This window comes from Pseudonaja textilis, chromosome 10 (assembly GCF_049901715.1).
Source record: "Pseudonaja textilis isolate UNSWEBS1 chromosome 10, rPseTex1.2, whole genome shotgun sequence".
Lineage (NCBI taxonomy): Eukaryota > Metazoa > Chordata > Lepidosauria > Squamata > Elapidae > Pseudonaja > Pseudonaja textilis.
Window position 1 is genome coordinate 24,507,753 of NC_141999.1, and position 21,013 is coordinate 24,528,765.

Genomic DNA, 21,013 nt, shown 5'->3' on the forward strand with positions numbered 1-21,013 from the left:
CTTGACAAAGATAATTCATGCTTTGCTTCCAGCAAGGTTCTGTTCGCAAACGCCCTTTTAAAATCCTGTTTTCCCAGCTGCAGCTAATGAAGAATTCAAGTGTGAACTAACAGATCCAACCAACTTAGTCTTTTACATGCAACAGAATGTTTGGATATGACCCAAGAAATTATCACCATTTTGTTTATGGCCCAATCTGGAGAAATATTAAAAGTAACCAATGAAAAAATGTAGAATGAAGAGAAAGCAGCAAGGACAGAGAATTGATGTGTGTGTCTAAAGCAGTGTTTTTCAAACTTGGCTATGAAGATGAGTGGACTAGCTGGAATTGTATTTGCTCAAAATTGGAAAAATGAAAAGATGTCGGTGGAGGAGGAGGTGATTAAGAAAATATTGGAATGTGCAGAAATGAGTAGATTAACGTCGACAATTAAGAGGACATATTTATATGATTTGGGATTTATTTTATCAATGGTTGGAAAATAAAGTAAGAAATTAAATGGTATTATTATAGTGATACATAATGATATACCGAATAGGCTATAATATGAATGTAAACTTAGTAAGAAATCTATACAAATATTAATATGTGCACAAGATGTATATACCCAGCCGACACACTCTATAACTGAAAAGATAGTTTTATTTTTTGTTTTTGTGATAAGAAAAAAAAACCTTTTCTGGGAGTTGAAGTCCACTCATCTTCAAGTGGCCAGGTTTGAAAAACACTGCCTTAAAAAGCGGCACAAATGCATTCCTTTCCTTTTGTAAACCAAGCTTTCACGGCTTAGCATGTTTAGCATAACAATATTTATGCATTTAGTTATTTAATTTATATTGCCGCCTATTTGCCCATGGCCACTCAAGGCGGCTTACACAATGTAAAACCATATTTAAAACAAAAAAATAAAAAAAAAACAATAAAAACTAACAAAAAGAATCAACTAAATTAGTAAAGAACAAAATTTGGAAAAAAAAATATTAGCCAGCCAATCGTGGTTTAGTGAACCAATCATGGCTTAAACTGGCTTAACTCTCGGGGATTTACTACACAGAACAGCCTGAGAAGGGAAACGTTGGCTGCAGGTGATGCTAGCAATCCTTGAACTTATAATTAATATTTATTGCTACTTTCCCCTTTGACATCCGTTAGCCCAACATTGCAAGCCACGCCCACCCTCAGGAGGAGGTCCCGCCCCCCACTTTGGCCAGTTCTTGAGGATTTCAGATGAGCCAATCGCATCCGCTTCTAGCTCTGAGGCAGCCAATCCGGGCTCCTGGAAACGCCCCCTCTCTGTCCTAAAACGATCGCTCTATCCCGATGCCTTTTAAACGGCGCTCTAGCTCACAAGAGGGAGGAACGGTGTTCTCTATGGCGAGGCGCAGCTCCTCCTTTTTCCAGCTCCGCCTCCCCCGCCGCCCCCGCCTAAGCGGGTCCTCGCGGCGCTTCTGCGCTCCGCCCCACCGCTGACGTCTCCGCCGCAGGCTCCGCCTCCCCGCGCTTTTCTTGCTAAGCGGCGGTTTGCGACGGGCAGGCTTGACGGCTGCTGGGTTTCTCTCTCTCCCCTCCCCTTTCAGCCCCCCCCTTCCCCGTGGCTGGTTGTCAGGGCGCCTCGCTTTACGGCCCGGCGGCGATGGCGGAGGGAGAACGGGCGGAGAACGGCAACGGGGGCGGAGGAGGAGGCAACGCCGGGCGGCCGCCGCAGGAAGGGGAGCCGGGGGCGCTGGAGCGAGCCGAAGCCCTCAAGACGCAGGCGAACGATTACTTCAAAGGTAGCCGGGAAGGAGGGAGGGAGGGAGGGAGGAGGAGGCGGTGGGAGGAGTGGGAGGAATCAGGGGGCGGAGCCTGTGGGAGGGTGGAGCCTGCGGGGCGGGACCAGCCTCAGGAGGGGGTGGAGCCTCCTGCGGGGCGGGGCCAAAGGAGCATTGGCAGGCTAGGGAGAATTAGTCATTCCTCGTGGGCTGGGTGGACTCCAGGCCCCATCATCCCCTGCCGGCCGAGGGTGTGTGAGTGATGGGTTTTGTAGTCCAGGGTGATCTTCCTTGGGCTGAGAGTGTTGACCCGTCCTATTTTTTTTTAAGCCGTTGTGTCTGATGGGCATTAGTATTAGTTATTATTAGTTATTAATTAGTATTAGTTATTATTATTTATTGGATTGATACTGCTGCCAATTCACCCAGCGTGGTGGATCCGAGGCGGCTTACAAAATATAAAACAAACATTTAAAACCATAAAACGTTGTCCAACTGTCCTCCATTCCTGGGGCAGCATGGACTACGGCACCCATCTTCCACAGCAAAAGCGACCGATGGGAGTGGGGGGTCTTAACGAGGGTGGGGTTGGAGAGGCCGAGCTCTGGACAGAGGACCTTTCCTGGACCTTGGAGACCAGCATGGAAAGCTCAGCGAATCTTGAACTTCTTTTGCGGGGGAGCCCGGGGCCTTGCTGCTCCTATACAAGGACTTTGACTTGGCTGTGGATGATGGGTGGAATCCAGTGGGGAAAGGTCTTCTCTATCAAAGGAGCCACTTCATTCAACTCCGGGGTTGGGAGCATTGGCAGGCACAGACCTGATGCCAAAGACCGTCGGAAGGAGGAGAGGGACTAGGGGTGAGCTTCCAATATTTGAGGGGCTGCACAAATAAGAGGGGGTTGGACTAGAAGACCTCCGAGATCCCTTCCAACTCTTTTATCATTCAAGACAAGGGGATGCTGGCTGGTATCTCGGTTTGTTATCCGTTCTTCACCTGAAACAGGCATGCAAGGCTTAGGCCTACCTCCATGCAGCCTTAATTATTCTCCTTTGGAGAATAACCTGTCCCTGTTTTGGTAATTTTCTGGGCCAGGAGACGATGAGAAGACCTGGGTCTGCTCCATCCTGGCCAGCAGAATCTCTCAGTAGAAGAAGAGATGTTTTTACAGACTTGAACACGATTTAAGACCATGTTCCCAACCTTAGCCATTTTAAGATGGGTGGACTTCAAGTCCCAGAATACCCCAGCCAGCAGCATGGTGTTCTGGGAGTTGAAGTCCACCCATCTTAAAATGGCACGGACTTAGCAAGTCCTTGCATGGCTGTAGGCCAAGGGTCTCCAAACTTGGCAAGTTTAAGACTTGTGGACTTCAACTCCCAGAATTTCTGAAAATTCTTGCCTTCCTTCGACAACTGTTATCTAGACCAGCAAGTTAGAATTAGAATTAGAAGAACTTTATTGTCATTGTCCAAGTACAACGAAACTGTGGATGCACCCCAGCAGCTGTTTGCAATACAATAAAACCAAAAATGAAGATAAGAAAAATGGAGTACCCACGTCTCCGTTTGCAATTTGAGAGTACAATATCTACGAATATACACGAAATATACATCCAACACTCACTGTAACACTTTGCCAAGGATAATACACCAGAGATGGATTGTACTGTAATATGTTGTTATACATCTGAATGGGATATTGAGATTTCACATCTTTTCACATCTTAATAAGGTAGCGACTTCGCGTTTATTTGCGGTTCGGATGGCCCAGGGAAAGAAACTATTTGTTAGTCTAGTGGTGTGGGATTTTATTGACCTAAAACACCGTCCAGACGGCAGCAGGTCAAAAAGATAATTGCCAGGGTGTGAGGAGTGACTTTGGACCAATCACCAGGGGATGATGAGTTCTAGTCCTGCCTTAGGCCAGAAAGTTAGTTGGGTGACTTTGGACCAATCACCAGGAGACGGAGTTCTAGTCCAGCCTTAGGCCAGAAAGTTAGTTGGGTGACTTTGGACCAATCACCAGGAGACGGTGAGTTCTAGTCCTGCCTTAGGCCAGAAAGTTAGTTGGGTGACTTTGGACCAATCACCAGGAGACGGTGAGTTCTAGTCCAGCCTTAGGCCAGAAAGTTAGTTGGGTGACTTTGGACCAATCACCAGGAGACGGTGAGTTCTAGTCCTGCCTTAGGCCAGAAAGTTAGTTGGGTGACTTTAGACCAATCACCAGGAGACGGTGAGTTCTAGTCCAGCCTTAGGCCAGAAAGTTAGTTGGGTGACTTTGGACCAATCACCAGGAGACGGTGAGTTCTAGTCCTGCCTTAGGCCAGAAAGTTAGTTGGGTGACTTTGGACCAATCACCAGGAGACGGTGAGTTCTAGTCCAGCCTTAAGCATAAAAGCTGGCTGGGTGACTTTGGGCCTAACCAACCTCCCAGGGTTGTTGCTATGGGGAAAATAGGAAGAGGAAGGAGTATTAAGTACTGCCTTGAGTTACTCATAATAAAGGCAAAATAATAATCTTATAATCATTACCTCTGTTGAATGCATGCGAGCAAGGCAACCCGGAGCCCTCACACTACGGCTAGTTGTTCTGGATGCTCACTAGAGTCATCTTTTTAGAGGGCAGTGATCCACCTGGAGAATTAAATCCTTAAATCTGTTATAATCAGCAATTCGTGGAAGCTTTGTGAATGGACAGCGAGCCAGGCCCGCTGTAAATTTGTAGAGCAGGTTGCTTGGTTGGTAGGCTGGCTGAAACAGAGTCATCCACCTACAGGGAGACAGAACCACAGGTCTCTTTTCTTCCACGAATTGGAAATAGTTGCCTGCAGAATAAGAAAGTAGCAATTGAATTCTACTTCTTTTGCCTTTTGGGGATTCAGCAGGAAGTGATTTCCCCCGCGTAGGCTCACAGGGACCCTTGTCCTCAGATTTCCAATTGTTTCCCTTGCAAATTTCATTTCTGATGGTGGATTAATCTGCTTTCTTGCTGGCCTAGTGCTTAATTTTTGCCCCCAGGGTTGTGTTTCGATGAAGTGGGTTATTAAACAGTTCGGACTGCCGGAGAGTAGCTGGCTTTTAACCCATGCCAGGGGTGGCTTATGCCCTGAAGGGGGAGGTTTTTTAAAAAATATATATATATCCTCTTAGTTTCTATTTCATTCTGGCTTTCATGGATGCTTGTTGTGTAACACAGGAACTTTGTCTCTACAACAGTGTGCTGCCTTATTCTTTTTTTTCCCTTCCTGATGCCCTTGATGCTGGGGGATTTGGAGATGAGAGTTCAGGACAAAACCCACAAGATCGAAAACATTCTAGAAAGACAGTTAGCTCCTTGGCCAACCCTGGGTAGACGTAGTGTTCCATTAGCTGAAATTTGGCTTCTAGGGTGAGAATTACCAATATGGCAAAGTTTGTGGGGTCCCTGGAGTCCTCAGAGCTTGGTGACTTTCTTGCAGACGTTTCATGACCCAACTAGGTAATGCCATCAGTGGTAGTAGAGAGTGAGGTTTGTGGAGAGGAGGAGGACTGTGAGGTTCTTGGTCGTGTCTGAGATTGATGGGGGGTTTTTTTGCAGACGTTTCATGACCCAACTAGATAACATCAACAATGTGAGAAGGGATTGCTGTTTATGGCTTGTTCTGCCAATATTGGTATGTTAGCGGTTCCTTGATTAAGTTGTTCTTTATTCTTTGATTGCTTGTCTTCGGGCACTGATGATGTTCCCTAGTTGGGTCATGAAACGTCTGCAAGAAAACCCCCAAGGTCAGAGAGCACCAAGGACCCCTCATTTCAACCCTGAGCTACAAATCATCTCTTCAGTGTTAGAAGGGAGTGGAGGAGGAGGAGGAGGAGGACTGTGGAACCTTGTGACACTCTGAGCCTGCTTGTTTCCTTACAGACATTTCATTGCCCAGCTAGGTAGCACCTTCAGTGCTAGGAGGGAATAGAGTTTTCCCTCATTTTAACAAGCGAACAGTAAATAACCGGTCATGGAGCCACTTCTTCCACCAACACTTACAGGGGAAGCCACTAGTAGCGGTATATAAAATGAAAGCAAACTAGATAGGATAGGATAGGATAGGATAGGATAGGATAGGATAGGATAGGGAGAGAGCGCAGGGGAGTTTTCAACTCCCAGAATTCTCCAGCCAGCATAGATTTAAGATTTGTGGGCTATGCTTTGCTGGCTGAGGAATTCTGGGAGTTGAAGTCCACAAGTCTTAAAGTTGCCAAGTTTGGAGGCCCCTGATGTAGATGGATAGGATAGGATAGATGACAGGTGAGAAATAGAGACAGAGGAACAGATAGAAATATATGTACGTATGTACGTAGAGGGATGGAGGGATGGTTGGATGGATAGATACATCATGCTGCTCTTTTCATGCCTTCTTCCTTCCTTTCTTCCCCCCAGCGAAGGACTATGAGAACGCCGTCAAATATTACACCGAGGCCATTGAGCTCAACCCCACCAATGCCATCTACTATGCCAACCGCAGCTTGGCCTACCTGCGGACGGAGTGCTATGGCTATGCCCTGGCCGACGCCACCAAGTCCATCGACCTGGACAAGAAATACATCAAGGGCTACTACCGCCGAGCGACCAGCAACATGGCCTTGGGGAAGTTCAAGGCAGCTTTACGGGATTACGAGACGGTAAGGGGGAGAAACCGGGGAGGGGGAGGGTCCGAGAAGGGGTGGGAGCAGGCGTTACGCCATCCGTGGTCCGTGGGCTGCAGGCGGCCCTGGAGAGCTAGTAATACGGTCAGGGCTCCAACAAATACACCCCCATTCAAATCACAAGTCTCTTGCCGCATCTCTCAGAGTAAAAAAGATTGATTGATTAGGAGTTGATATGTCGGCGTTTCTTGATTGAAGCTGACTGACACATCATTCATTTCCCCCTAGACCCTGGTCTTCCCCCACCCCCTGGATGTATATTCTCCAATGGGACACATCCATAGCCAAGAGTCATCAATCGTGCTCTCTAGTAATAATCTTGCATGCCAACAGCTTCGGCTGCCAGGGTGATTATCTGAAACACTTAAGGAATGTACTGCTTTCCCCCTCTCCCTTTCTGCTGGCAACTAAAAAGACCAAAGGAGTATTTTTTTAGTTGACATACGCAGCCCCACAAGGTTGGAAACTTTTTAACATCACACCTAGTCCTTGACTTGAGACCACAATGGAACCCAACATTGATGTTGCTAAATAAGACCGTTGTTAAGTGAGTTTTGCTACCATTTTACCTTTCCAGCCGTAGTTGTTAAATGAATCTGGCTTTGTTAAGTTGTTAAGTGAGTAACACAATTGTTGAGTGAATCTGGCTTCCCTGTTGACTTTGCTTGTGCCACGGTTATTAAGTGAATCATTGCAGTTGTTAAGTCAGTCACATGGTTGTTAAGTGAATCTGGCTTCCCCGTTGCCTTGTCAGAAGGTCACTAAAGGGGATCACATGACCTCCTGGACACTGCGACCGTCATAAATATGAGCCAGTTGCCAAGCCTTTGAATTTTGATCAGATGACCATGGGCCTGCTGCAGCGGTCATAAGTGTGGAAAAGGGTCCTTTTTTTCAGTGCCGTTATAACTTGGGACCATCACTAAATGAACCAATGTACATTGAGGACTGTTATTTATGTACATAAATTACATGTCAGGATTCCGGCAGTGACCCCCCCAATTAAATTCTGAGTCTCGAGCCAAACTTCCAAAACTTCAAAAGGATTTATTGGGAGTTAACATGTCGTGCACTGCCTGGGTGCAGCCGACTCTGAGACACATCATTCATTGCCCCCCTTGACCCTGGTTTTCCCCCACCCCACCCCACCCCCTGGGTGTGTCATAAGTCATATTCTCCAACGAGACACATCCATAGCCAAGAGGCATCAATCATGCTCTCCAGTTAGAATTTTGGACAGCAGAAACTTCAGTCACCTAGTTAATATCTTTGAAAAACATTTGTGTAATGCAGTTTCGCTTTCCAAGTGGCTACGCTGCTCCCCCTCCCTTTCTGCTGGCAACTCTACAAAGAGCAGAGAAATATTTTATGAGTTGACACTACATCCTGTATTTTTGGTATGGCCCAAGACCCGTTCCCTCTTCCCTGGCAGCCGCCCAGACCAAGCCAAAAGATTGATCGGAGGTGCGGCACTGATCCGGGCCTCCCCTTCCTCTACCTTTCCTCCCCTGCCCGCCCCAGGTGGTCAAGGTGAAGCCGAACGATAAAGATGCCAAGATGAAGTATCAGGAATGCAACAAGATTGTGAAGCAGAAAGCCTTTGAGCGCGCCATCGCCAGCGACGAGCACAAGCGGTCGGTGGTCGACTCCCTGGACATTGAGAATATGAGTGAGTCGGGGCAGGAGAGATGGGGGGTGGTGGTGGTGTTTTGGGGGAACTTAGTGGGGTCCTGTTGTGGTTCAACGGCAGCGGAATCGGACAGTGGGGAAGAACGGGAACCAGTCCGGGAGTCTGGGGAGGACTTGAATGAGGGATCTGCATCCAATACAGAGATGGAGCCAGGACCATCTGGGAGTGGGGTGCTGCCTTCGGAGCCTCCGGAGTCCGGCAGCAGTGAGGCAGAGGACCCAGGGGAGCCTGTTCCCAGCGCGCGTGTGTGCAGAGCTGGCAGAAGGCAAGAGCAGCTGAGACAAAAGGGGGGCAACTCAGGAATAAGGCTAGGAGGTGATTGGCTTTCCCATAAGACATAAAGGAGGAGCAAGGGGACGGGAGCCCTTGCAGGAAGCAACGTTTGCTCTGTTCGGATTAAACCTTGAAGCTTGTGTGGACTTTGTACTTTGGTTGGTTTTTTACAGTTCATTTGGCACTTTAGTTGTTGGCAGCAATTCAAAGGGAGATAAAGGTGGGTACTTATCTCAGGGAATTGTTTGGGACTCATTACCGGCTGGGAATGAAAATAATTCCCAGAGTTGAAATAAAACGAGTTGTTTGGGCTAAGCGTGGGCTTAATTACGGTCTCAGGAAGCCTGGGTTAGAACAGGTCCCTGGTCCAGGAGCCTACTCCTGCCTTTTTTCAAAGACTTCTCAGGCGACCAGTCACAAGGTTGTGCCCACCCGTCCTGAGAGTGAAAAGGGGAGGGACAGGAGCGGAATCCTAAGCGAGACCGGCAAAGAAGAGCTGGTGGCCTGACTCTGAAGGCCACTGGCCCAGCCATATTGAATTGGGGCGTAAATACGGGTGTTACCAACCTCGGCCACTTTTACGACTTGTGGACTCCCAACTCTCCAAGTCTGGGAGAATTCCCCAGCAAAGTTGAAGTCCGCTCATCTTCCATTTCAAATAGCGTGCTGGCTAGGGAATTCTGGGAGTTGAAATCCACAACTCTTAAAACGTTGCTTGATGGCTGAGAAAACCTCTGGGAGTTGAAGTCCACCAGTCTTCAAAGTTGCCTGCTGGCTGGGGGGATTCTGGGAGTTGAAGTCCACGGGCCATCATTTGCCAAGGTCTGAGACCGCCTGCATTAAATCGTACCTGCCAAAATGGAAAATAAAGGGAGCAGCACCAACTTTTGCTAGAAAGTCCAACCTGATTCTCCACCTGGTGACAGAAGGAGACCCCTGGAAGCGCCCGGCTTCTCCCAGCCTTTCCTTGACGGCTGCTTTGCTCACCTGAGTCCTTCTCCCACCCCCTTCAGCCATCGAAGACGAGTACAGCGGGCCGAAACTGGAGAACGGGAAGGTGACCTTGGACTTCATGAAGGAACTGATGCAGTGGTACAAGGAGCAGAAGAAGCTGCACCGGAAGTGTGCATATCAGGTAGCTGCCCCTCCCCCCTCCCTTCTACAGGTAGTCCTTGCCTTACAACCTCAGCTGGGACCCCAAGGTCCTTCCTCGGTCGTTGCAGTCAGGAAAGGAGTGATCCCATGACTGGATTTTTGCAACCTTTTTTTCCCAGGGTCGTTAAACAAATCGCTATTAAACAGGGTCCAGCTGGGAAGGCTGCCACTTGCAAACTGCAAGTGACTGCAACCTGTTGCCGATGCAAATTAAAATGGCAATTCTGTAAATTGCAGCGGAGGGGGTGGTGCGATAATCGTTAACGGGGGTGGGTGGAAGGACGGATCGTAAAATCACTACTTCTGTTGTGGTTCGCCGGCAGCCGGTGCAGACGGCAGCGGAATTGGACAGGGGGGAAGAACAGGGACCCTCCGGGAGTCTGGGGAGGACTCAGACGAGGGTCTTGCGTCCGATGTAGAGATGGAGCCAGAACCATCGGGGAGTCGGGTGCTGACTCCGGAGCCTCTGGACTCTGGCAGCAGCGAGGCAGAGGACCCAGGGGAGCCTGTTCCCAGTGCACGCATGCACAGAGCTGCCAGAAGGCAAGAGCAGCTGAGACAAAAGGGGCGACTCGAGAGTAAGGCTTGGAGGTGATTGCCCCTTCCCTAAGGTATAAAGGACAGGCAAAGATAGAGAAACCTTTGCAGGAAGCAATGTTGTTCGCTCTGTTACGATTAATCCTTGAAGCTCTGTGTGGACTTGGTACTTTGGTTGGGTTTTTACAGTTAATTTGGCACTTTAGTTCTTGGCAGCCATTCAAAGGAGAGAAAGGTGGGTGCTTATCTCAGGGAATTGTTTGGGACTCATTACAGGTTGGGAATGCACATAATTCCCAGCGTTGAAATAAAACGAGTTATTTGGACTAAGCATGTACGTAATTACGGTCTCGGGACAACGGTCAGAACAACTTCTGAGGCCATTATCACTTTGAACCATTGTTCAAATGAATGGTCATAAGTCGAGGACAGCCTGCATTTGGAAAAGAGCTCCTTCTCCAGCCCAGGATATATCGTTCCCCTTTGCTACCTGCCTGCCTGCTTGTCAGCCCCTCCTCTTTTCCTTCCTGCAGATTTTGGTACAGGTGAAAGAGGTGCTATCGAAACTCCCTACCCTTGTAGAAACCACGTTAAAAGAGGTAAGGCCGTCTTTCTACCTGTTTGCTTATTACTATGGCGTCCGCCAACGTAGCCTGCCCATTTCACAGTTGCAACTCGGGGCGACACTCACGGGGTTGAAGCAACGAAACAAAACATTGCCAAAAAAGGAAAGATGAAAAATGAAAATAATTGCACGTTGCATCCGTGATTCCTTCCTTATTCCCAAAACTTGGAATGTGAAGTCTCTTTAGTCCAGTGTTTCTCCGTCTTGCCAGGCTGAAGATGGACGGACTTCAATTCCCAGAATTCCCTGGCCTGCATGCTAATAAACTTCTAAGAAATATGGACTTCAGTTCCCAGAATTCCCTGGCCTGCATGCTAATAAACCTTAAGAAATATGGACTTCAGTTCCCAGAATTCCTGGCCTGCATGCTAATAAACCTAAGAAATATGGACTTCAGTTCCCAGAATTCCCTGGCCTGCATGCTAATAAACTTCTAAGAAATATGGACTTCAGTTCCAGAATTCCCTGGCCTGCATGCTAATAAACCTTAAGAAATATGGACTTCAGTTCCCAGAATTCCCTGGCCTGCATGCTAATAAACTTCTAAGAAATATGGACTTCAGTTCCCAGAATTCCCTGCCTGCATGCTAATAAACCTTAAGAAATATGGACTTCAGTTCCCAGAATTCCCTGGCCTGCATGCTAATAAACCTTAAGAAATATGGACTTCAGTTCCCAGAATTCCCTGGTCTGCATGCTAATAAACTTCTAAGAAATATGAACTTCAGTTCCCAGAATTCCCTGGCCTGTATGCTAATAAACTTCTAAGAAATATGGACTTCAGTTCCCAGAATTCCCTGGCCTCCATGCTAATAAACCTTAAGAAATATGGACTTCAACCCCCAGAATTCCCCAGCCAGTATGCTATTGAAACTGAAGATGGGTGGACTCCAACTTCACTGGGGAATTCTGGGAGTTGAAGTCCACCCATCTTCTAATCGGGGAGAATGCTTCATTCTTCAATCCCTCTTAAATGATTTTTGACCTTCCACCAACTTGCTCCTTGATGGCACCTCCCGTTATCCCACCAGTTATCTCCGCTGGTACCTCCCAATTCTACCTGCTTCCTTTGAAGTTGCGTACCTGTCCCGCGGGCCCCTCCCACCAGGGGTCTTCCCTTTCCCAGCGCTAACCAGAAATAAACCTCTCCCCCCTGCCCCACCTCCAAGGAACTCCATAACCTTTGGAGCTGGGGGAGAGGGCTGGTGACGGGACCCTGTAATTAAGACAGGTGGATTTGTGTCACCGCCACACACAGGTGCACCTGCTGGGCCTGGCTCAGGTGATACAGGTGAGCCTCCCCTGGGCTTCTCCCAATTCCCTGGCTGTCTTATCTGCCTGCAATTGGGGTCATTTTTGCCCGATGAAGCAGAGCAGAGCCTTTGATGTCTTCCTGGAAGCAGGAGAGGTTTTTTCCCCCCAGGTTGCCAAGTCTCTTTAAGTCAAACCAGAAGAGGTGAAAAAAATTATCCTAGTGATTAAAAACTAAACAAAACAGGCTCTTATCTGACTCATCTTTATGACCTCTGGTGACTCCCTGTCTTCTTCCTTCTTCTTTCATCCAGACGGATAAAATTACCATCTGTGGAGACACCCACGGACAATACTACGACCTCCTGAATATATTTGAGCTGAACGGGCTGCCCTCCGAAGATAATCCATACGTATCATTTTGGGGGGTGGGGAGTGGGGCTCGTTGGGGTGGCTGGAGGGTCTGGGGACCTGCGGGTTCTTGGAGAGAAAGGTGGCTGTGGAGCTTCTGGGAAAGGGAAGGGAAGGAAGGGGAGAAGGGAAGGAAGGAAAGGAGGAAAGGAAGGAAGGAAGGAAGGAAGGAAGGAAGGAAGGAAGGAAGGAAGGAAGGAAGGAAGGGAGAAGGGAAGGAAGGGAAGGGGGAAAGGAAGGAAGGGGAGAAGGGAAGGAAGGGAAGGGGGAAAGGAAGGAAAGAAAGGAAAAAAGGAAGGAAGGGAAGGAAGGAAGGAAAGGAGGGAAGGAAGGAAAGGAGGAAAGGAAGAAAGAAAGGAAAAAGGAAGGAAGGGAAGGAAGGAAGGAAAGGAGGGAAGGAAGGAAAGGAAGTAAAGAGGAAAAAGGGAAGGAAGGGAGAAGGGAAGGAAGGAAAGGAGGAAAGGAAGGAAAGAAAGGAAAAAGGAAGGAAGGAAGGAAGGAAAGGGAGAAGGGAAGGAAGGAAGGAAAGGAGGAAGGAAGGAAAGGAGGAAAGGAAGGAAGGGGAGAAGGGAAGGAAGGAAAGGAAGAAAGGAAAGGAGGGAAGGAAGGAAAGGAAAAAGGAAGGAGGGGGAGAAGGGAAGGAAGGAAAGGAGGAAAGGAAGGAAGGGGAGAAGGGAAGGAAGGAAAGGAAAAAGGAAGGGGAGAAGGGAAGGAAGGAAGGAGAAGGAAAAGGGAGGAGGGAGTGAAGGAAATATAAGGGAGGGAAGGGGACGAGGAAAGGAAAGGAAGGAAGTTTTGCATTTCCCTTGTTATTTCCTTGAACAAACCTCCCCACCCAGCTGTTCAACGGGGATTTTGTGGACCGCGGTTCCTTCTCGGTGGAGGTGATACTCACCCTCTTCGGTTTCAAGCTGCTATATCCCGACCATTTCCACTTACTCCGAGGTCAGCCTCAGATTCCCCAGGGAAAGGAGGGGCAGGAGGGGGGGCTGGCCCCTCCCTAGCAGCTCCGGGCTCATTTTCTACCACTCGTGCCCCGTGGTGGTGCTGGGACTGGCCTGACCGAACAGCCGGTTCTCTGGCTGGGTGGGCGTGGCTGGTTGGTCATGTGACTGGGTGGAAGATGTCACTCATCACACCCAGCCCCGCCTCCCGGCCACTCACCTCAAAGCCAGAGGTAGGATTCAGCTGGTTAATCTCACCACTGGCTGGTCCTGCCCCTGCCCAGTTTTCGGCCTGTTTTTTTGGGGGGGAGGAGGCATTTTGGGGCCATTTTCTGGCCAGTTTTCAGGCCCCCAAAACCACCCCAAAATGGGCCATAAAACGAACAGGGGCCGGGTCAGCCAGCGGTGGGATTTGCTGGTTCGCCGAACTGCACAGGATCTTAGCTACCGGTTCAGTCGAACCGTTGCGAACCAGCAGCCGCCCACTTCTGCTTGTGCCCGATTCCTCTCCTCCTTCAGGGAATCACGAAACGGACAACATGAACCAGATCTACGGGTTCGAAGGCGAGGTCAAAGCCAAGTACACAGCTCAGATGTTTGAGCTCTTCAGCGAAGTCTTCGAGTGGTTGCCCCTGGTGCAGTGCATCAATGGGAAAGTGTTGGTAAGGGGGCCGTGGGGTTGGCTGGCTGACCTGGGTTTGGCAGAAGAAGCCAAGGTGGCCGTCACAACCACGTGATGAAAGCCCGGCTGATACGTTGGCTGGTGGCCCCCCATCTCTGACCTCTCTTCTCCCTTCTCCCCCCACCAGATAATGCATGGTGGACTCTTCAGTGAAGATGGTGTCATGTTAGACGATATCAGGAAGATTGAGAGGAATCGCCAACCTCCCGACTCAGGTGAGCAGAAGACCTGGTGGGGAAGAAGACGTACGATAGGCTCAGGGATCTAGCTGGATAAGGTGCTTCCCGCTCAGGTGGGACTCCCATTTGGTCAACGTTCCCCCAGCCCACCACCTTCCAGCCCCTTTGGACCTCACGTCCCATGTTGCATGTCCATCATGGGTGATGGTTGTGTCCATGATCTCTGGAAGTGAGGAAGCCTTTATACGTTATCACAGGTGGTGTTTGTGGGTCCATATCCATGACCTCCTGTGTTTTGGGCCTCCTCCTCTTCCTATTAGCAGAAGCTTAGCTAGATCGAAGTATCTCAAGATACCTGCACGTTGAGGCTGCTGGTGAAGACCTGGATTCTTGGTAGAATGAGCAAAACCCAAGGGAGGTTTAGCAAAATGTTTTGGTCTTGTCAAGAATGCTCCTACTAATCTTTCATTTTGTGTGTTGTTGTTGGTTGTTTGTTTGTTTTTTTTGGCTTTCCTTGTTCTCTTCGCTCGACGTCTTCTCTTGGGCAGGTCCCATGTGTGACCTGTTGTGGTCAGATCCCCAACCCCAGGTGAGTCCGGCTTTGTCACTTCAACTCCCCGTTCAGCTCTTGGCGTTATCTGAGCCCCACCTCACCCCTAAAATCATGGCACGGGGTTGCGCACCTGCATTAGGCACGAAAGGCCACGCGTGGAAGTCCAGTTAATCTATTGCTTCGAGCCGATGCGCAGGAATCTCTCCGCTAACGGTTTCGCCTGCTTGGAGTTAGATAAGCTCAACGACAATCAAAGGAGGTTGGAGTTAGTCCAACCTGGCTACGTAGGGATTCTAGGCCCGTGAGGGTGAACCTATGACAAGTGTGCCACAGGGGCCACGCAGAGCCATTTGTGCATGCACGCAAGTCCCGGCCAAACTTACCTGCACCGCGCATGCCTCCCAATTGATTTTCGGGCTGTTTTTGTCCTCCCGGAGACTTGAGGGAAGCCACTACAAGCTTCTACAAGTGCCAAAACGGGCCCATTTTTCGGCCTCCAAAGGCTGTAGAGGCCCCGGGAGGGTGAAAATAGCCTCCCCCGGGTTCCAGAGGCCCCTCCGCTGGCTGAAAACAGGCACTTTCGGTATTTCCGGAAGGCCCATTTTTCAGCCTCTCGAGGCCGCGGAGGCTTTCCTCAAGCCTCCGAGAGGGCAAAAACGGCCTCAAACAAGCCGAAAAATCACCCGGGAGGCGCGTGCATGCGCAGTGCAGGTAAGGCGGGGTGTTGTGTGCGCACACACGGGGGTGACGCATTGCACTGTGAGTGCCGGCACACGCACGCTTTCGGCACCCCACACGAAAAAGGTTCTTCGTCACTGTTCTAGGCTGATGCCTCTTTTAACTCCACCCACAAGTTGTACCACTCCTCCTACAGCCTGGTCTTTGAATCAGCTGATTCTGCGAGGCTGGGCGTGGTTCTTTCTTCAGCTGGCATTAATTGATTAGTGTAATTAATTTTTCAGCTGGCCTTAATGAACTAATTAAATGTGCACAAAGGAAATAGTTCTGGTTGGTGGGGATGGTTCATAAGGCTGCGGGCTACCATAGGGAGCGGAGGAAGCCAACACCCTGCTGGTAAGAGATCCTACACACACACACACACACACACACACACACACACACACACACACACATTTTAAGAGGAGATAATTCCCATCCTTCCACCTCCAGGAACTTTGTCCACCATTGTAGAGGGGTAAGTAAGATACTCGTGATGGAGATAGAGTCCTCGGCTTATGACCATAACGGAGCCTGCCTATCGCGGTCATAACTCACGACAGCTATCAAATCGAGTCGCCCGTGTGGCCGACCCAACTTTACAGCCTTTATTTGCTAGTGACATTAAATGAGTCCATCTGGCCATTAGACGTATCTCACAATTAACTGAATCGGGCTTTGCCATCATCCTAAAATAATTTTGATCATATGACCGCCGGGATGCAATAAGTGTGAAAAACGGCGGTGCGTCCCTCCTTTCAACGCCCTTGTGACTTCGGTCGCTAAACGAGCGAGTTGTAAGTCGAGGAGCCGCCTGCAGAACAAGGGGGGGAAAAAAGCCCAATTAAAAATTGGATTTGAATCGAACACTATAAAATTTGGGGAAAATGGTATGACTGGATCGAACAAAGATAGTTAAATGGATGATGAATCAATGATAAGTAATATATAAGTTAAATGTTTATATTTGCATAAATTGTATATATTTGTAAATAATACACAAAATAATCGTATAAGAAGATGTCACAATTTGTCAAATCTAAGATACTTTTACTTTTACTTTTTCTTGTTTTTTGTTTTTTAAAGTTATAAAAGATTAATTAAGTTTACTAAAAAAAATCGGATGTAGCCCGATTTGGTTGTTTACAGCTCGCTCTCGTTCACCGGACAGGTTGACCCCTCGTTCCTTGTCTCTCTTTCAGAACGGCCGGTCGGTCAGTAAGCGAGGCGTGAGCTGCCAGTTCGGTCCCGACGTCACGAAGGGTTTCCTGGAAAGCAACCACCTAGACTACATCATTCGAAGCCACGAGGTGAAGCCGGAAGGATACGAGGTGGCTCACGACGGGAAGTGCGTCACCGTTTTCTCGGCCCCCAACTACTGGTGAGTCGGGGAGTGGGGGGATTGTGGTGGGACAGACCCTCCCCCCCTTAAATGGATACCCTGAAAGCGGGTAGGAATTTGGGAAACCCCTTCCCCAACTCACAGTTGTCATTTTTGCAAATTCAGTTTGGTGGGCGTGGCTTGGCGCGTGGTGCACACGTTTTGGGGGGGCGCATGCCCGCCCAACACACACTTGGCGCCGGCGGCAGAGGTGTCCCAACTTACCTCCTGCCAGCCCTCTTCCTGTCGCTTCAGCAGCTGCCACGTGGCACCGAGCTGTGCCGCGCAAAGCAGCTGCGCTTCGAAAGCGGAACCTGCAGGTGAGTATGGGAGCTCGGGCAGGCAGGTGAACCCAATAGCCGAACGGTTTGGAGAGAACCGCTCATTGGCGCTACCAGCTCGGCCAACCCGGTACAATACCGCCACTAGTTTGCCCCGGAGATTGTTCAGGGTGGAACCTTTTGCCCCCAAAAAGGGGGAAAAATGCAGATTAGCAGGATGTCCTTCCCTGGGGGAGAGGAAACCCCCCCCCTCAGCACGTCCAGGCAGTCCTCACCTTACGACGGTTCATTTCGCGGCCATTCGGAGTTACCGCGGCCCCGGAGATAGGGGCTTGCGACCGTTTTTTTTTTCGTGCTTAACGGACGTTGCCCACATGCTGTTGGGGGAGGGGGGGGGGAGAGACAGCCGCTTCCCGGGCTCCTCCTGAGGACAGCCGGCCCACCCTCTTCTCCCCCCTCCCCTCCCCCCCCCTCTGTCGCCAGTGACCAGATGGGCAACAAGGGAGCCTACATCCACTTGCAAGGCTCGGACCTCCAGCCGGAGTTCCACCAGTTCACAGCAGTGGTGAGTCCCGGCTTCCGGGGGGGCTGGCGCTCTCGGGGGAGAGGGGGCTGCCCTGGGCTCGGGCATCTGGGTGAGGCACCCGGGAGGAGAAGGTGGTTGAATTCACTGACTTCTCTTTCTTTTTTTCCTTCCTCCCTCCCTTCTTTCCCTTCTCTGCTTTTCTTTCCTTTTCTCTCGAATTCTTCCTTCCATTCTTCCCTCCTTTCCTGTTCTTTCCCTTCCTTCTCCCTCTGTTCCTTTTTCTCCGTTCCTCCATCCTTCCTTCCCTGCTTCCTCCTCCTTTCCCTCCACTCCTTTTTTTTCTTCCTTCCTTCCTTCCTTTTTCTCTATTCCTCCATCCTTCCTTCCCTGCTTCCTCTTTTTTTCCTTCCACTCCTTTTTCTTTCCTTCCTTCCTTCCTTTTTTCTCTATTCCTCCATCCTTTCTTTCCTGGTTCCTCTTCCTTTTCTCCCTCCCTTCCTCCCTTCTCTATTCTGCCTTTCTTTTCTCTGTTCTTTCCTTTTTTTCTCTTTCTCCATCCTTCCTTTGCTTCTTCCTCCCTCCCTCCCTGCCTTCTGTATTCTGCCTTTCTTTTCTCTCTGTTCCTTCTTTTCTTTTTCCTCTATTTCTCCATCCTTCTTTTTCTAATTTCTCCTCCTTCTTTCCTCCCTTCCCTTTCAATTCCTCCTTCTCTATTCTTCCTTCCTTTCACTTTTCCTTTATTCTTCCTTCCTTCTCTATTCTTCCTTCTTTTTCTCTTCCTCCTTCCTTCCTTTTGTTCCTCCTTCCTTCTCTATTCTTCCTTCCTTCCTTCCTTTCTTCTTTCTTCTTCCTTCCTTCTCTATTCTTCCTTCTTTTTCTCTTCTTCCTTCCTTCCTTTTGTTCCTCCTTCCTTCTCTATTCTTCCTTCCTTCCTTTCTTCTTTCTTCTTCCTTCCTTCTCTATTCTTCCCTCCTTTCATTTTTCCTTCTTTATTCTTCCTTCTCTATTCTTCCTTCTTTTTCTCTTCCTCCTTCCTTCCTTTTGTTTCTCCTTCCTTCTCTATTCTTCCTTTCTTTCTTCTTTCTTCTTCCTTCCTTCTCTATTCTTCCCTCCTTTCATTTTTCCTTTATTCTTCCTTCCTTCTCTATTCTTCCTTCTTTTTCTCTTCCTCCTTCCTTCCTTTTGTTCCTCCTTCCTTCTCTATTCTTCCTTCCTTCCTTCCTTTCTTCTTTCTTCTTCCTTCCTTCTCTATTCTTCCTCCTTTCATTTTTCCTTCTTTATTCTTCCTTCTCTATTCTTCCTTCTTTACTGTTCCTCCTTCCTTCTCTATTCTTCCTTCCTTCTCTGTTCCTCTTTCCTTCCTTCTCTATTCCTTCTTCCTTCCCTCCTTCCTCCCTCAGCCTCATCCAAACATTAAGCCCATGGTTTACGCCAACTCGCTGCTGCAGCTGGGGATGCTATAAGCCGCCTTCGGCCTCTGCTGACCGCCTCCCCCGCCCCTCCCAAGACCACCTGGAGGTCCACTCACCGGGCAGCGGCCGCGATTTCAGAGTTTTCTTATTTTTTTATTTTCCTTTTTTTTTTATCGTTTCTCCCAACATCAGCCTTCACCACGGAGCAGGACTGTGCCGCGGCCAGGCGCGGAGGGGTGGGGCAGCCAAGGGACGGACGGCCACGCCGAAAAATATTCTGTGGCAGGGTTGAGGGGAGGCGAGTCCCTTTTCTCAAAGAGCCAGGTAAAGGACCCCAGGTGGCCTTTTCCTTGCACTCGCTCACCTGGAGTGCTTCACCTGTGGCGGGGGCGGGGGGCGGGGGAACAGCGGTCGGAGCGTTTAAGAAACAAAACGTTTTAAAAAAACAAAACCAAATTATATATTTTGGAAGACTGTATTTATTCCCTAGGTCCTTGTATTTTTTTCTTTTCCTTTTCCTTCCCATTGTCCTCAACACCTTCCTTTCCCAGCCGAGAAAGGAGACCTGGAGGGGAGGGAGAAGAGGGTAGGTGGGCTTACTTTTATGGGCCTGTGTCCCTCCCCAAAAGTCTCCCTCTCCCCCCCTCCCCCGCCTTCCATTCCTCTGCCGAGGAGCCCCTGCGTCCGTCGGGGCCGAAATCCAGCGAATACGTTCCAAAGAGGACCGGGGGGCGTGTGTGTACGGGGGGCACGTTCCGAAGAGGAACATGGAAGTTAAGGGTCTCCAACCTGGTGGACTTCAACTCCCAGAGTTCCTGAGCGGATGCGACCGGAGGAGGGAATTCTGGGAGTTGAAGTCCCCCCGCCTTTAAAGCTAACCAAGGTTTGGAGACCCCTGGTGTAGGGTGAAGGAAAAGGCCCGCTCTCTCACCTGCCCACCCACCCAAAACCACCCACACATTCATTTTTTTTTTTTTCCTGTCATGGATCAGTGTCATCCGCGTGGACTTTTGAGACAGGTGGGTTTCAACTCCCAGGTTGCTGGCTGGGGAATCCTGGGAGTTGTAGTCCACCCATCTTAAGGTCCCCACGGTTGACTGATCCATCTTGGCAGAGAGGAAGGAAGAGACCCACCCCCCAAAATCTCACTTTGCTTCTCCCCCCCAGAAAACCAACCGGTCCCCCCTCAGATCTTCACCCAATGCAGGTCTGGCTCCACCTCTCTCCTCAAGGGAGACCCCCACCTTCGATTGCCATGCTGGTCAATCCAGGGTCACCCCACTTAGCCCCCCACCCACGCCCCGGGAGGGTTCCCAAGTCCTAGAGGGCTCCCTTGTGCCCCACCTCCGTGGAGGGTTTGGAGTCGGCCTCTCCTGGGGGTGTCAGGGCGACTTTTGTTCCTTTGGAGAGAGGGAAGAATAGAGACACCACAACACACAACAGGGACCCCATAGAGACACAAATCTCCTTCTCTTCACCCCCCCAGGCGGCAGTGGAGACAAAGCCATCTGCCCGCCTGGTAGACGGTGACCTGTATTCCTTCCTTCCTTCCTTCCTTCCTTCCTTCCTTCCTTCCTTCCTTCCTTCCTTTTCCTTCCTTCCTTCCTTCCTTTCCTTCCCCCCTTCCTTTTCCTTCCTTCCTTCCTTCCTTCCCTTCCCCCTTCCTTCCTTCCTTCCTTCCTTCCTTCCTTCCTTCCTTCCTTCCTTCCTTCCTTCCTTCCTTCCTTCCTTCCTTCCTTCCTTCCTCCTTCGTCCCTTTTCCTTCTTTCCTTCCTTCCTTCCTTCCTTCCTTTTCCTTCTTTCCTTGCTTCTTTCCTTCCTTCCTTCCTTCCTTTCCACCAACCCTTTTCTTTCTTTTTTTGCCTTCCTTCCTTTTTCTTTTCCTTCTTTCCTCCGTTCCTTTTCTCCTGTTCCTTTCCTTTCCGCCAACCTGTTTCTTTCTTCCCCCTTCCTTCTTTCTTCC

At 49.5% G+C, this 21,013-nt stretch overlaps 1 protein-coding gene across 1 annotated transcript; it reads left to right on the plus strand.

Moving 5' to 3' along the window:
* Nucleotides 1-1,505: 1,505 nt before the first annotated feature.
* On the plus strand, nucleotides 1,506-19,501 carry PPP5C (protein phosphatase 5 catalytic subunit). The gene is made up of 13 exons (XM_026715497.2): nucleotides 1,506-1,773; nucleotides 6,168-6,409; nucleotides 7,955-8,102; nucleotides 9,410-9,531; nucleotides 10,622-10,687; nucleotides 12,279-12,377; nucleotides 13,215-13,320; nucleotides 13,839-13,981; nucleotides 14,129-14,216; nucleotides 14,729-14,769; nucleotides 16,653-16,831; nucleotides 17,596-17,677; nucleotides 19,039-19,501. The coding sequence occupies exons 1-13, from the start codon at nucleotides 1,635-1,637 to the stop codon at nucleotides 19,099-19,101; spliced, it is 1,518 nt and encodes a 505-aa protein (XP_026571282.1). The 5' UTR covers nucleotides 1,506-1,634; the 3' UTR covers nucleotides 19,102-19,501.
* The last annotated feature ends 1,512 nt before the right edge of the window (nucleotides 19,502-21,013 follow it).